Source organism: Protopterus annectens, chromosome 11.part0 (assembly GCF_019279795.1).
Source record: "Protopterus annectens isolate FY-2018-M chromosome 11.part0, PAN1.0, whole genome shotgun sequence".
Lineage (NCBI taxonomy): Eukaryota > Metazoa > Chordata > Ceratodontiformes > Protopteridae > Protopterus > Protopterus annectens.
The window spans coordinates 554,371,401-554,389,367 of record NC_056745.1 but is presented as its reverse complement, the minus strand read 5'-3'; the positions used below and the strand labels follow the sequence as shown (position 1 = coordinate 554,389,367).

Here is a 17,967-nt window from a genome sequence, read left to right as displayed (position 1 = left end):
GGAGGGTCAGAAAACACACACATTCATGTGCACAGAGTTCTATAGCATTATTTAATAAATATTGCATGTGCTGTCTGTTTCCTTTTTGGGGTTATACATTTTGGCAGGTTGCATATAGGCTATTACAGTGCTTGCATCATTGTTTGCTTCTCTAATACTGATTGCATGCTCATATTTACGAAAGAATTAAAAACCAATTCAACGAATAAATCCACAAAGATGAGTGTAGAGGAGGCAGACCACGTCTTAAAACCACCAAGTACGTTTTTTATTTAATAAACAATAAAATATATAAGCGCTTTCGTCTCAATATTCCAAAATTACAGAGACCTCATCAGATACAAATTTTAAAACAGCCCAGTTTGTTTTAAACCCTGTAAGGATGACATCATATCCTGAAACAGTCTTAAAAAGTTTAAAGCAACAGTATGTCCTAAAACAAAGTCAGATAGCAGCAGTATTCAAGTTCAAAAATATATATCATGGATATTTAAAAAAAAAATTAAACAATATAATAAAACCAATCCATTTAATACAATATAATGAAATATAGCATTCTATTACCCCAGTAAATGTGCTAATAAAAGAATGTAGTGGTTATTACACTTGCTTCATGCATAGAAGGTTCTGGGTTCAATTCCTAGTGGAAGCTGTTCATTTACCTTTCATTATTTTTACTGTTTTACAATTTTATTTGTTTATCTTTTATTAGCACATTTACTGGGGTAATAGAATGCTATATTTAATTATATTATATTAAATGGATTGGTTTTATTATATTGTTTAATTTTTTTTTAAAATATCCATGATATATAATATATTTTTGAACTTGAATACTGCTGCTGACTTTGTTTTAGGACATACTGTTGCTTTAAACTTTTTAAGTCTGTTTCAGGATATGATGTCATCCTTACAGGGTTTAAAGCAAACTGGGCTGTTTTAAAATTTGTATCTGATGAAGCCTCTGTAATTTTGGAATATTGAGACGAAAGCGCTTATATATTTTATTGTTTATTAAATAAAAAACGTGCTTGGTGGTTTTAAGAAGTGGTCTGCATACTCATATTTAGTTGCTCTGTAAGTATAACTGTTTATACTACTCCACCCTGTCTTTGTTATGAATATGTCAGATATTGTTATGCTATTTCTGTATAGACATTATTGATTTTTACTTGCTACTTACTTCTGCTTATGTATTATACTATTTATATATTACTGGTTGATCACACACATTTGCTGCTGCCCCTGAGAACATCCTAGCTATTTGCAGATACCATTTAGAATAGCTGTGGCAACCCGTAATATTCTTCAAAGCTAAAGCGAGTGCAACGTGTTTGTGCTCATTTTATACATTTCTGAATTGCTTCACCATGATAAAGCACAATTGATTTCACTAGTATATTCAGCTGCTAATTCTTGTTTTTCAGGCATCTACAATATCTACTGCAGTTTACTTAATCGCAAATTCCCTGCTCAGTGCTGTTCATCATGCAAATGCACTTAGCATATGATGAGTGGGCGTTCATGAATCCAGGCCATTAATAACATTAGCTCACGCAGTGTACTATATAAGGCTGAGTAGCAGTTTTACCCTTTTGAAAACTGTAAAGAAAATCTGGACGTAATATAGAAACATTGATACTTATAGGTATGGTCAAATGAGATGAGACTAATTGTTACAGATGGACAACCTGCAGCATTTGTTAAATATTTAAGTGTAAATAAATGTAGTTATCAGTTCATTTCATATTGGCAAATATATGCACTGCCAAAACTATTAATATGCAACAGATCCCATAGTGCTTCAAGAAGTATGCTGTCACTACCATTACACTTTGATTAGCTGAGTAAAATGTAGTTTACATAACTGGAATTTATTACCTACAGATTTACAGATTCATTAATAATTACAAGATCCATTATAGTGGAAAAAGTAAATGGTGGAAAAAAGAGTTTAGTGATCTACAAATTATTTGAATTTATAAAGTGCACAATCCCTGCTGTGGTTGAGAAAAATGAACCTGAAGAAGGTGCTGAAGCAAATGTTTTGGGCACATCAGTGGAGACATTGTTTTATCTGTCTTTGCTGCAGCTCAAAAAAAGTATAAGTAATCTGGACAACATAAAAAATGTAGATGGAATTAATGGAACAAATATTGATAACCCTGTTGTCTGATACCAGCTTAGTTCTACAAGACAGTCTAGCAGTAAGAGACCAGTTGCAGGAGACTTGTATAACATTGTTATCATCTGTGCATAACATGGTTATATGATTGGAATAAACATGGAAACAAATTTGAGTTATTGGAATGCCAGAAGTAGAAGAGAGAGATATGATTATGTGGGATAAATACAAGAGAAAATGGTGACGTGTAGTTTTTGGAGTGAAAACTTTATGTACTGCGATGGCTAATGTACTTCCTCAGGCAAGTTTAGAAAAGCCTGCGGGATATCCACATGTAATATTATTCAGTTTAAAACTTGATATGCAAAATAGATGTTGAATCAGCTTTAGTCACCATGCAAGAAATGGAAGGTGAAGGGATGAACGGTATTTTTATCATGATTATCTAAGGCAAACTATTGACCAATGATCATTTTTCTTGGCAATGAGGAAATGTTGCTGAAACAGTTTCAGGTTTAAATTAATATATTCAGATATGCTTAGAATGTTTTTTTCATATTGATAAGGTAATTTTCAGTTTTCTTTTATGATTGAATGAAGTGTGGAGATTCAACAATGCAGAAGATTATGATGGTGAGGATGATATGGTGGCTAAAACTGAAATTAGATTTTTGCAAGATTTCCATTCACAAAATAAGGATGTCCCATTATAGAAGATAGACTTATGTGATAATACACTAGAACGCATTTTTTTTCAGATGGACAGAATTCTATTACAATTCAGGATATAACTCATTATTCGTCTAAATAAAATGGAAAATTATCTTTGAAACCACAAAAAACATTTTATCAGCTCATGGGACTACAAATAAGCTTTAGATAAAATGTGTTGAACTTTGCAAATTAGTTTTTACCATTTCAGTCTTTGTGGACATAGTTTTATTGTAGATAGTTAGCTTAATAACTTTCAGTATTTTCTCACATGTATGCTGTTTTTAATGTTTACTGCTGCAAATAATGAGGTACATTTAGTAATAATTTTGGTTTTAATATGAAACTGTGTCATTCTTTGGTTAAGAGCACAATGCATTATCTGGAAGATAATGAAGATATATCAGGGCTGGAGATCTTTTACAGGAAATATGTGCCCATTCAATGTTGGAGTCTGACTATTCCTTACTCAGAAATTTGGATGGTTCATTTTTAGAAGGTGAGCAGTGCTCATGGTTTGGGACACGACTGTGGAGATACCTAAATGAGAACGTGTAAGTAAGTAACTGCATTGCAGCTGCAGTGATCTACTGTGGCTAAGTAAAATGAAGTGTAATGGATTTGAATGGTTTTGGATTAAGTGTAGTAGTCTGGAGGAGGAAGAAGGTTTTTATTGTTTTGAAGTCAGAGATAAAATGATGCTTTATGGAAAGCCATTATTAGGTGTGATGAACAGGAGATAAATGTGAAATGTATATGATGTCAACAGGTGAGAAAGATCTGTTATGGTTTTCCTACCAGAATATATGAGGTTCTCATAACTGAGTAATAGGAAAAATCCACAAATATACTGAAATATACTGAAAGGTTTTCAAATGTACAACTGGTTACCCTTACATATTTTATAGCTCTAAAAGAAATCAACAAGTAGATTCAAAGGTGATAAAAAGAGGACAATAGGGAATTATCAATTAAATAAACGAAAAGGAATTGGGTGGTGAGTTGATGTCCTACTCCTCCATGGCTGGTAAACAGGCAAAGTGAAGTCTGGTGGAATGAGAGTATGTCCCCTTAGTGTTTCTCTACTTAGAGATGAGATGTTTTTCTCAAAGGAAATCCTGATATTTGGGCATCGTCACACAGGCATAGTCAAATGTTTTGCCGCATCTACTACCTTGTGGGCAGTAACTTGTTTGTTTATTTATTTATTTGTTTGCCTTACATGTTGTTGATCAATTCACACTCAGCTTTTGGTAGCTATTCCAGGAAGACCAAAGATGGCATTCAAATAAACTGGAGGAAATTTGGCCAGAGCACTAGCAAATTCCAGAAATGTGTGTTTTTTATGCTGAACAATGTTTGTCTAATTAACAGTACAGTGGCTTTATTGCTGAAAGCCACTTTCAGTGAAGGCATGGTGTTGCTCTTTCTCTACTGTTGTGCAATTGTGGAGCTGATATATATAAGCTGGGGAGGCATGTATTTTCCCCTACAGGGGGTGGAGGGGAGCTTGCCCTTCCCCCTGCAAAAAAAAAGTATAAAATCAAGGTCATTGAAAGTGGCTTTCAGCATTTTTTTCATTGCTTTGTCTGTAGTAGAATAGACCCTTGATGAACAATCTTGAATCAGAAATTTATGTACTCTCTTCAGTGAGTGCCATGGGATGTTTTACATCAACCTGAGATACCACATCCTTGATTTAACATCTCATCCAAAAGATGGTGCACTCATTATTGCAGCCCCTCTGCCCCAATGTTGCAATGCAGTGTCAGTATTGAAAAATGAACCCAAACCTCCAGTATGGGAAAGACATCCACAGACTTCTGGTCTTACAGCGTCAAAGGCAAATGTGATGCCTGTTGAAGCACTGAACACTTACCCTGTGCTCTATTACTCTTTGATATTCAATGTAGATGCAAGTCAACACTGAGCACTTACCCTGTGCTTTGTTACTCTCTGATGTCCACTGTAGATGCAAGTCAGCACTGAACAATTACCCTGTGCTCTGTTACTCTCTGCTGTTCACTGTAGATGCAAGTCAAGACTGAGCACTTATGCTGTGCTCTGTTACTCTCTGATGTTCACTGTAGATGCAAGTCAAGACTGAGCACTTATCCTGTGCTTTGTTACTCTCTGATGTTCGTTGTAGATGCAAGTCAACACTGAGCACTTACCCTGTGCTCTATTACTCTCTGATGTTCACTATGAATGCACGTCAGCTTTGTTGTGTAAGCTGAAATCTTCCAGGTGTCTGGTAGTTCCCCTGAGTTGAGGATAAGCGCACACAGAAGCAGAAAAAAATGGACAATTCAGCTAGATTCTGGAATTGCTATATAAGAATTATATTTTTGAGTGTAGCAGAAACTCTTGCATTTGATATGTTAAATAATTAACAACTAATTCCTACTGTTAAAGTGCTACTACATAGTACAAAAATATACTGTATTATGGATTATAAGCTTAATGCGTAGCAATGGATGACAAACATATGCTCAGTAAATTAATAATAATAATAATAATAGTTTTTTTTATGAAAAAAGACTTTATTTCCTAGAGTTCTGCATTTTTAGTTAAATAAGGCCTCTATTGGTAATTAGAACTGAGCACACTAGGATAAGTGAGGGTAGAACGTGTTGGAGTGTTTGTGGTGTTTGCTTTTTTGCACTCCTTTTTGCATTATGCACTACCAGTAATTTTGTTCATTGTACGGTATTTTTGTTCCTCATGTTCACGTACGCTTGCATTGTTAATGGAATACAGCTAGAGAGATAGATAGACAGACAGAGAGATAGATAGATAGATAGATAGATAGATAGATAGATAGATAGATAGACATATATATATATATATATATATATATATATATATATATATATATATATATATATATATATATATATATATATATATATATATATATAGGTGAGAGATAGATATCGATATACACATTTAAAACTCAATAAATATACATTTTACAAAATATGAACTAAAACCAGTAGGTATCTGTTCTTAAAAATGAATTTTTTTAAGCAATGAAGTTTTCAGATACAGTGTTATATACATTTGTAAATTCACAAATAAACATTCAAAATGCACTTAACTCTTTTCTTTCTGCAATTACAAACAGAAGGGCAAACAAAATCAAGAAGGCAGTTGATCTTATATCTTGGCCAGAACATTTCATTGCAAAATACCAAATCATTTGGAGATACTACTCTGAAGTGGTATAGTATCAACGTACGTCTAGACTGGGTCTGAAAATCTGAAGGCTTAAAAATCTCCATTCATTCATTACAACAAAGTCAAATAGATAGCTAGTGCCTTTTCTCTGTTACGACCTAGCTACACAGAAAGTAAATAAGTTACAGTGAAATTTAACATACAAATTAATACATAATACTGCTGTACACAAATTGCTAATGATACTATTAAGAACGTAACTACAGGCCCACTAACCGCAACAATATAGCATTTATATGCATTATATTATTGAACCAGTACCACCTCTGGTTAGATAGAAATATGAAGCCCTAACTATCTCACAGACAATCAGGTACTAATTAGCAACACAGGGAGCTGACAGACAGGAAGGGTAGCATGTTCGTCTTGGAGGTGAGTGTGTATGCTAATGACGGCAGATCTCTTATTCAGTACTGGTTAATGCTGGGTCTCAAAGAGATTTCTGCTCTGCACATGTGAGATGGCTGCGGGCAAGAAGCAGGTATGTTCTCACAAGCCATACTGCATTGCCTTCCTAGCTTAAAATAGTACAATAACATCTGGACCGTGGTCAATAGGCTTAGAAAAAAAGCCCTGGAGTGTCAGTCTGCATATACAATGCTGGCTCTGGCTTCACTTTGTGCATCCTTCACCCAGGGAGAGTAGTAATCGTGTTAACAATGAATTCCCAGCCTCTTCTCTCTCTCATCAAGTAGTACTGCTAGGAACCTAAGGACAGAGCTAGACAGTTGATATTCAAGTCGAAAGGTGCAGGGGAACTAAAAATCAAGTATATAGCTGAAGTACAGTGACTTCATTCAACTTTGTGATGTACAAATATCTTAATTTGCATAGAGTGGAATGAATCTAACAGCTAGATAAATCCATTAGATTTGGTTCATCACAAATATGTGCATACTGCTGTTCCTGAAGGGAGAATGTGGAAGAGGACAGTAACCACAAAAATCATAAAATGATCTATGTTTCCTAAAAAACATTGAGATATTGCCCCCATGTCAGAGTACCAAAATTGGGATAGATAGGCCATAACATCTGAAGGCTTAAAAATTTCTGACTAAGTACTTTTGACAGTGAAAAAGAACTGAACACAAAAACTGAAAATACAGTTGCTCCTTTGCATTTGTGCCAAAAATACATTGTTCCAAAAATGTCTCTAGAAAATATAAAACAGTTTCAGAGGCATAACCTTGCACTCATAAGGTCTACCAATAGGCCTACATGGCCATTAAAATGATGGCGGCTGCAAAGTTCCATGGGATTCGTTGCACAAAATGTATAGGTGTTAGGTGTGTGACTTTAATTTAGGATATAAAATACAGTACAGATGTCAAATACAGATCCATGAATTAGTATAATTAATACTAAAAAAGTATTTATTTTCTCTAAATGTGGTATTTTCTGCGGTTTAATGTACCTAATGACATAATACAGCATAACTACCCCTGGGATTTCAGAGAGGGTTACCATAAGCAGTAAGCCCTGCTATGAGTGGACAACCCATATGGTAACTCCTTCTGATTTAGAGACTGGTCTATCACAGTCTTTTCTCATAGCCAAAAGCATTGTTGTGGTGGCCTGTCCCACCATCTTGCACTGCAGGATAATGAGGCACTCTGGGCAGCAGTTAATGCTAATTAGCCATGTGTACTTCCAAGGAAATGCCTGCAGTAAGTGAGTTATGCTGCTGAGTGGTTCAGAGAAATGCTCTATTGTATAAATTAGCATAGCTACTTATGATAATTACCTCAGCCAAAATGCTGTGGTCCCCCATTATATTCAATGAAGATATTACATTTCCGAGTACTTGCAGAGGAATGAAAGGACTGGGATTACTGTGTGTGTGTGTGTGTGTGTGTGTGTGTGTGTGTGTGTGTGTGTGTGTGTGTGTGTGTGTGTGTGTGTGTGTGTGTGTGTGTGCATGCGTGCGTCTGTGTGCATGAAAGTATGTGTGTATGCATGCATGTGAGTGTGTGTGTGCATGTGTTTATGTGTGAGTCACATGAATAGCTCAACAATGCAGTACATGATCTTAAAAACTGAAAAAGTTTTGTTGAAAGCACTCTCAGAGCAAATCTTTTTTTGCAGGGGAAAGCCCCCCCTGCTGCACACCCAGTTTAGAGGAACACTCCCATATTCCCCAAATTTAAATAAACTAACTCCAAGGTCACATACCAGGGAAATAAAAGGAGGTCTCTAATACTGGCAAAAGTGATTTCAGCTAAACATTTTCACTGAAATCTCATTCTCCAAAATTAACATTGACACTGACACGCTCTGTGTGTGTGTGTGTGTGTGTGTGTGTGTGTGTGTGCGTGTGAATAGATGAGTGTATCCATTCAAGTGGGGGTGGGGTGTTGTGCAAATTTTATAGCCGAATATCTTGGTATCCTCTGTAGAAAATTTCATTTGAAAATATAAAACCGTTTCAGAAATATCAGTCTTTATACAGGTAGTCAACAGTATAAAAACAATTCTGGAAAAAATGGTCATTAATTAACAGGCTAAGGAAAGTAACTGCAATCTGTAATCAAATTCTATGATATATAACTTTATTTTTATGACTGATCCTCCTAACATCCCTCACTCCTCAGAAAATATTGCTACCTCATTCAACACACACTTCACACAAACCATACTATCACTAGCTAAACAACACAACCCCCCTCCCCTCCAACCCACACCTTCAACTACTAATCTCCCCACTACCTTCTCTTTTTCTCCTGTACCTACCTTCAACATAAAAAAACTCTTAACTAAACTTAAACCCACCAAATTAGCAGCAGACAACCTCCCAAGTGAATACCTACAAATCGCAGCTGATGCTCTGGCCTACCCAGTATCCATCTTGATTAACTGATCTCTGTCAGAAAGTTATGTTCCCACACTGTGGAAAGTTTCACATATAATTCCCCTCCACAAAGGCGGACCCTCCACAGAACTAACCAATTACCGCCCCATAGCTATTCTCTCTCCACTCTCCAAAATACTAGAGAGATGCATACACTCTCAGGTCTCGGACTACCTCCTTACTAACAACCTCCTTTCCAATACTCAGCATGGTTTCCGACCAAACCATAGCACCACTACTGCCTTACTCTCCTTTACTAACACTATCCTTCAGCATAAAAACAATGGCTATCTCTCCTCTGCTACTTTCCTAGACCTATCTAAAGCATTTGACATGGTCCCACACAAACAACTTATCTCTGTCCTCAATAACCTATCCTTCTCACAATCGGTCACCAACTGGTTTCAGAGTTACCTGTCTGACCACCAACAATCCGTTGTATGGCAGAATGACATATCTCCCCAACTATCTGTCTCCATAGGGGTTCCCCAAGGATCCATCCTTGGACCCCTACTCTTCTCTGTTTTCACAAATAATCTAGCCTCTGCCACCACACATGGCACACTCATACAATACGCAGATGACTCGAACATCATCTGCTCAGCCCAGTCCCTACCCAAACTGCAAAAAGTCACACAGGAAGCCTTTTCATCTGTTGAAACTTGGTTATCCGATGCCCAATTAATACTCAACCCAAATAAAACTAAACTACTCATCTTCCAACCCACCAAACATACTCAAAACAACTCTCACTTTAACATCACAGCAAAAGACAACACCACTATATACCCAACTGAACACACCAAATTGCTAGGAGTGGAAATAGACAATAAACTAAAATTTGACAATCACATATCCATGACCATAAAAAAAGTCCACAAAAAACTAGGAGTGTTATACAGAAATAAGCATCTTCTCACCAAAGCAGCAAAGATTTCAAAAGCAAATTCCCACCTTATCTCCACCCTACTTTATGCCTCTCCAATATATACCAACCTAAGGCAATGCGATCTAAACAAGCTAGAGACCTGCTACAACAAAATTGCCAAATTCGCCACAGGGGAATCCTACCATAGTCACCACTGTCTCTCACTTGCTGTACTGGGCTGGCTTGAACTCCCTCACCTCCTTCAATGGTATCAACTCTCACTTGCCCACAAACTAGTAAACCATCCACTAAATGTCCCATCCCTCCAGAATCTATTCCAACCCTATCGCACCACCAGACCACTAAGATCCAGCAACAAAAATCACTGGCAGATCACTAAAGCCAATAACTCTGTTGGTGAAGCACTATTCTCTTGCACCATAGCCAAATTATGGAACTCCCTCCCACCCACAATTACCTCCGTACCATCATGCACCCACTTCAAAACTTTACTAAAAGCGCACCTAAAAACATGCTGGCTATGCCCTTGCAACTCCCACTCTAATATCACCAACCCCATCCAACCACTACCTTTCTTTCTACTCCACTAACTACCTTGATTATAGCAAGCTCAGATGCTCATAAGCCTAGTACTTATACAGGAACTTCTTATTTTAACATTTGTTAATGTCTGTTATGTACTTCACAGATAAAGATTCTAGTTGTCTACTGATGTACTATGTTCTTCATCTGTAAATATGTTGTAAGTAATTGCTATGTAAATTGTTAATCGCTATGTAATCCAATGTAACTACTGTCTGTTTATTTTAACTGTGGAGCTTTTCTCCCTGGGCCTCCGCTGAAAATGGACCTACATCCAGTCGGACACTCCCGGTCAACAAATATAAATAAATAAATAAATAAATGATTTATTTTGATATATTATTGTTTTAATCACTCTTACAAATGCTGTCTTGTTAATGTTACTAAATATTAGTTCCAAAAATAAAGTCTCCTTAAACATTAAGAAACCAAAAAATTCTCAGTTTATTCACATTGATATCATACTGTGTATAAAATCTATTAAACTGGAAGAATAATAATGCATGTAGACTAAAATAAGCAAAGCCACATTACATCTTCAAACCTTACTGTTTCTATTTTCTACTTACGCAAACAAGGAAGTTCCACAGACAACACACTTGTAGACTCCACTGTCGTTGTGATGTGTATATTCTCCAGTAAAAGCACTAAATGAAAAACAGAATGGGGTGAGTCAATTATACAGTGCATTACAGTTTCACTGAAATAATTCTAAATTTCACTTTCACTTTTTCAGTAGATATATTCTGTGGTGTATTTTAGAAATTGTAGTCATATTTTTAAGAAACAGAAAATTGCAATTGCTAAAGTGTTTTGTCGTGACTTTGTGACTTACCTGATACACCATCATATGTGGTGTATAAAGTGTTGATCTGCATTCTCGTTTTATCGGCAGACGTTATTTTTTCAGCCATTAAAAAAAAACTTCAAAATTCAAATTCATTTTCCTCACATGAATGACACTGAGGTTTAACACTGATCTTTAACCACAGTGTCATCAGCTGAGGGGAAAATGTGAAATGTGTCCATAGATTTCAATGGCTGCAAGTTGTGCCTGTGCAAAAAGGTGTTTATTAAAGTCTATGGGCAGCCACCTTATCTGATATCAGGCAAGAAAATTCTAAATTTATTTGGGCCATGGATTTAATAAAATGTTTACAATTTTTTTTTATTAAAAAAAAAATGGCCGAAAAAATACAGATACTCTTGTGCAAACTGCAATGAGGCATTTAACTCACCAGATGCAGTGATGCAGGCTTGTATTGTGACAAAACACATTAACAAGGTAGCGAAACAGGGAGGAGAGAAAAGATAGAAGTCCAGTCTCCAAGAATTTCAGAGACATTATTGTGCACTTTTATGCATGCCTTATTCTTATGCTAATTTTATTTATATCATGTAGGTGTATTGGACCATTGGGGACAGTTTTAGTCATGAACTAGTAAGTTAAACAAATACTTTTAGGCAAGTGGTGTATGTACAATAATAAACATCCGCAGAACACTATGATCCCATTGATGTCTTACATAGATTTAAATACACAATACTTCAACTTCACAAACATATTTTTATATTTAATTTAGCACAAGTGTTTTTTGTATTTTCCTTCCCAGGCCATTGCTACAGACAGATAGGGCCTCATAGACAGGGCATTTGTAATTTACCATTCATCAGTTCTCATGTGAATACAGTTGTGTGTGTGCATATGTGTGTGTGAATCGTTAAGGTCTTTGTCTCCCATGCACAAGGTACAATGTTTGATCCAGACCTCCAGTCAATGCCTATTTGGAGTTTGCATGTTCTCCCTGTGTCTCTGAGGGGTTCCTCCTACTTCTGAAAAACATTATGAGTGTTTCCATCTCAAGCTCACTAATGAATGGAGCTGTGGGCAGCAGCAGCACAGACTCTACATATATATAAGCGGAAAAATTGTATAGACCACATGCTTCAGGCATCTATTATGGTGCACAGTATCCTCAAGATAGAAGAACATGAATCACAGACTGCATGCCATGGCAGAGCTAGCTACAAAATGGTGTAAATATGGCTCTAGGTGATTCAGTCATGTTGACTAATGTTGCCAAATGGGCATGAGTATTTGCCGGTATAAGTGGGTTGAAGACACAGCCTACTCCAACCTATGCTAGGGACCCATGCTAATGGTCGGAGGGCTGTATGTGCTCCTATTTGCCGGTGTATGCCTGCTGGTCAGTGTCCAGTTGCTCATCCTCTGTTACCTGGGATAGCTCTGGTGAGCAAACGCTGAACTTAAAACCAATCAACCTAACAAACATGAACTAAGAATTGCTACACTCAGTGTAGGTTCACTGACAGGAAGCAGCTTGGAAGTGGATGTCTTGATGATACAGAGAATGCTGCACATTCTATGTATTCAAGAGACAAGATGGAAGGGCAGTGGAGAAAAGGTGCCTGGTTTGGGATTCAGACTCTACTGCTCAGGAGCAGGACAGACTAGAAATGGTGTAAGAATTGTGGTGAGGGAAAGGCTTCAGAATGCAGTAGGAGATATCAGGATTAGTCATAGACTCATGGCAATCAGACTCCAGCCTAATAATAGGGCAGTAGTCATAATCTCAGCCTATGATAGGGCAGTATTAATAATCTCAGCCTATGATAGGGCAGTATTCATAATCTCGGCCTATGCCCACAGCAGGGTTGTGATAATGAGGAAAAGAGTGCATTCAGACAGCAGTTGCAGGACCTGCTAGATAAAGTAAGACAACATGAATTGGTGTTGATAACTGGTGACTTGAATGCACATATTGGGACAGACAGAACAGGATACAAGGACTATCTAGGTCCACATGGGTGGAGCAACATAAATAAAGAAGGAGAGACCATTCTAGATTTCTCTCTGGCAAATGGGTTGAAAGTAGTCAATACATGGTTCAGAAAGAGAGACAGTCACACGATCACATACAAGAGTGGCCAAAATGAAACTCATGTCGACTTCTTCCTAGTAAGGAAATGGCACTGGGGTACAATCAGTGATTACAAAGTCATCTCCAGTGAAACAGTTGGCCCACAGCATAAACCAGTGGCTGCCACACTCTACTGCAAGCAATAGTGAAAGAAGTGTCAAAGGTCAACAGAGACCAGGTCCAAGACCTGGAAGTTAACTGGAGAGATCCCCAAGAAGAAGAAGAAGAGGAAATAAGTGGAGTTGACGAAAAATGGCAGTGCCTCAAAACATCATGTGTGAGGACTACAGAACAGATATGTGGCCAAGCAAGGTATGGAAATCAGGCACATAAGGAAAGCTGGTGGTGGAATGCAGAAGTCCAGGAAGTCATCAAAAGAAAGGAGTGCAGGAAAAAGTGGGAGACAGAAAACCTGACCAGGCTAGGAAGCTATATTGGCTGGTAAATAAAGAAGCTAAGAAAGGAGTTGCATTAGCAAAGAACATGGCATCAGAGGCGCTCTACCAGCTTCTGGAAAGTGACTCAGTAGATGATACAAAGAAACTATATCAGGTTGCATGGCAAACACAGAAAGATAAAGAAAATAGTTAGACACCCTTTAAAAGGGATCCCTGCTCACCAGTCTACAGGACATCAAAGGCAGATGGAAGAAGTGCTTCCTGCAGCTTCTGAATGAAGAAAACCCCAGAGAAGCTGCACTGCCTCAGACACACCCTACGATGAGAGAAAAAGAGGAGTCCACCCTAGAAGAAGGTACAAATAGGAAAATGAAGTCAGGGAAAGGAGCAGGATCAGATGAGGTCACAGTAGATTTGGTAAAGATACTGGATGAGATAGGGGATAAATCTCTCCTGAGGGTACTCATAGCAGTTTGGAGAGAAAGGTGTATCCCAGATGACTGGAGAATAAGAATACTCATGATAATGTACAAGAACAAAGAGGATGACCACAACTGTGGGCATTATAGATGTATCAAATGCCTGTCACACACCATGAAAGTTCTAGAAAGGGTAATTGATAAATGGATACACAGAGTAGTAAAAAGTAAGATGGGGGATGAGCAGTTCAGATTCAGTTCAGGATGCAACACAAATGACATGTTTGCAGTGAGACAGACAATTAAGAAGAAGCTAGAGATGAGGAAAGAGTCCAACTGGGCTTTCCTAGACTTGGAAAAAGCATACGATAAGGTCCCAAGAAAGCTGATTTGAGCAATACTGAGGTGGTTTGAGATTCCAGAACATTGATAGAATTAATGCAGATGATGTACAAGGACCTGATGACTCAAGTACGAACAGTGTTTGATCTCACAGAGGGGTTCCCAGTGGGAGTGGGTGTGCACCATTGTTCAGCTCTGAGCCCACTACTGTTCATACTGGTGATGGAGTACATTAGCAAACACTTTGGAGGGGACCGATCAACAAAATTGCTGCATGCAGATGATGTGGCATTACAGGCAGACTCTGAGCAAGAACTTCAATAAAGTATAAGGAAATGGAATGAAAAACTGAAGGCACACAGGATGAAACTAAGTACAGATAATACAGTAGTAAAGGCAGCAAAGTGGGGAAATCAGAAGAAGCTGAGAATTGAGGTAGAAGGGAAGATAGTGGAATACGTTAATAGCTTCAAGTATCTGGGAGGGTTGGTTAAGAAGAAGGGAAGTCTGAATGAAGAGGTCAAAGCTAGAATCAGAGGAGCTGCAGTCAACTGGCATAGAATGCTGGTGTAGTATATGACAGAAGATGCCAAAGAAACTGAAAAGTAAGGTGTACAAGTCAGTGGTGCGACCAGTACTACTGTATGGTACAGAACCCTGGGCAGTAGAGGCAGAGTAGATGAGGAAGCTAGAGGTGATGAAAATGAAGTGCCTGAGAAGGGTGGTAGGATGCACACTGTGGGACAGAAAAAAGAATGAGGACATAAGAGCAGAAGCCAAAATAGCTCCAATTGCAGAAAAGATCAAAGAAAACAGATTATGTTGGTTCAGGTACATGTGCAGAAAAGCAGAAGACAATCTGGTTAAGAAGATTTGGGACAGACAGGAAGAAGGTAAGAGGAAACGAGGGCATCCAGTAAAGAGGTAGATGGATTGTGTAAGAGCCGATCTGTGACAGTCAGGCATGAGTGTTGAAGAAGGCAGGAATGTGGCATTGAATCGAGAGAGATGGTGACAGTTAACACAATACCCCAACCCCATGTAGGAAATGGGAAACAAGGGCTGATGATGGTGGTGGTGGTGATTCTTCTGTGAATATCAAATGATCATTTCTGGAATCCTCAGTGTTGCTTGATTTTGAATGTGCCTTTCAATCTCCTTTAACTATCTTCAAGTGACATACATGCTGTTAGTAGCGTTTTTATTGTTTCACTGAGGGGTACTCAGTTAAACTGGCTTGCATAAACTCAGATATTGGTGGCACTATATTCTCTTTAGACTCAATGGACTCTTATAAAAACAAAGTATGTGTTTTATTTTCTGTGAGCTGTTTTATTTGGAAAACATTTCTATTAAGTCAATATGTGTAAAATTAATAAAAAAAAGAAATACAGTATTTTATTTGTATGGTAAGAGTTCATGGGTTCATAGATTAGTACTAGGCTAACTGTCCTTATGGACTATTTTAAGCCTAGCCAATTATACCATGTGAAAATCAAACCCTGCACCTTGTGTCTGTAAGGTAAACACCCTAATCATTATGCCAACCTCCCTCAATCAGATATTTATATGTGTTGTATGGTATAAATTTAGTTGCAGTAATGTCATTCATGAGCAACAGCCCCTTCCCCCAATCTTTTAGCTTATCAAAGTGGGATAGAATGAATTTGTAAGTTAACGACTACAGTATTAACTGAACACTTACCTGTTCAGGAACCCTCCTCCTCTAGTACAGATTTAACTGGTATTATGTTTATCTGACATTTTAAGATGAATAATTATGGTTGCTTCTTTGTGTGATAGTTGATCTTGGCTCTGAATGACATTTTTCTCCTGTAAACTTGCTCCATGTAGATCATATTCAGATGGTTGGTATGGAAACTTTGGATCCATGTTCTTTTACTTAACAGGTACAGCTTTTATTTCCAGTTTACCTGGTGGTTTGACACTTTTGAAGGTAGGTCAATGTGGTCTTTTGTTGCCTGGTATCACCCCCTCTGTAGCATAATGACATAATCACATCTGGAGGCATCCAATATCACACTGGATGATTTTTTTAAGCATGAGTAGCACATAGCTTTAGATTTACAAGAGCCTGAAGTTTGATAAATCAGCTAGACTGCTCTAAAATTTTGGCCCTGACCGTATTTTGTTTCTGGTTATGGCCTACAGTTACTGCACCAAGAATCGGAGGGTTGTTTAACTGTGTATTGTGAAATCTTTAGATTTCATGACTATGTGTGCCATGGAGGAGTTTATGGGTATGACAACCAAAGGGAGTAATGGTAGATGTACTGATAAATTGACTTTCAATGTAATTTTTATGTAAACTTTCTCTGTATTACTGTTGAGCTGGGCTGACATTTGGATTAAATAGTGGAGTAAATCAGGGGCAGCCTTAGCTGAACTGGTAAAGGGCACTGCTACCAACTGCCCCCTGGATCCCATAACCTGGCATATCCACATCATCCAGATGCCACAGGAGTTCTAGCTGATCCAAGGTGCATTTTAGTGTTTTTGAAATGGCTCTTTCACCAAATGATGGCCTGAAAAAATCGTGATTAAGAAAGGAAATTGTTTTCAGCTTTGCTTTTTTCTGCATCCTTTCAACACACCCTGATGGACCACGGGTATATTGTTACAGCTGCAGAGAAAATAATTGCATTATGTTGGGGCTGTGGTGGCTGCTAATTCCCCAGAAGTCATGGGGGTTGTAGATGCTCTGAGTTTTCTCCAGCCTTGGCCTGAACAGAAATCATGACCAAGGAAAGAAATTCAGTCTCAAGTTTTTTATTTTTGGTTTTGCAAGATAAAAATAAATTGTATGCATTGCTTAAACAATAAACTGAGAAGACAAATACTTGGGAAGTTAAATAAATTATACCTGAGAACAGTACCTATATCTCCCTATGCCCCCACCCAAAAAATAAAGGTAGTCACCTTTTTCTAACCCCCTCTGTTGCTAGATTGGGATAAAAATTATTGCACAAAAGGCCATACTCATATATTGCAAGTTGCTGCTGTCATATTTATATGCAAAATGCCTCTTCACCCCCTACCCCCATATCCCCCTGATGCCAAAATAGAACAAAGCTGATAAAAACAAACACAACTGAACATATTTTAACCTGTTGCTGTCAGACAAATATAAACAAAATGTTTCCTTACTCTTCTTCAAATGATAGCAGGCTGCATATGCATCTGATGTTTGATTATGAGGAATGTGAAAAAATAATGATCACTGTAATAATTTGCTCCCTCACAAGCTATAATGATCCCCGGTGCACACTCCTAAATTTTGTGAGGAAAGTTAAGGAAATAATAACCATACTGTCTCAAGACCAGCAAAAGAATTAGTGACCAATGCAGACCTCTGAGATTTGGGAGGAAAATTAAAGAAATAATGATATCACCCTCCCACCCCAGCCCCCATACAAGCCACAGTGACCTTCACAGCTTGCCTCTGAGTAG

At 37.7% G+C, this 17,967-nt stretch overlaps 1 protein-coding gene across 1 annotated transcript in view; it reads right to left on the bottom strand.

Moving 5' to 3' along the window:
* The window catches only part of MSRB3 (methionine sulfoxide reductase B3), an 823,136-nt gene that overhangs the window by 240,067 nt on the left and 565,102 nt on the right, over nucleotides 1–17,967 (bottom strand). The window contains exon 4 of the mRNA XM_044088063.1: nucleotides 10,965–11,042. Coding sequence (XP_043943998.1) covers nucleotides 10,965–11,042 — 78 coding nt within the window. The remainder of the gene's footprint in view (nucleotides 1–10,964; nucleotides 11,043–17,967) is intronic.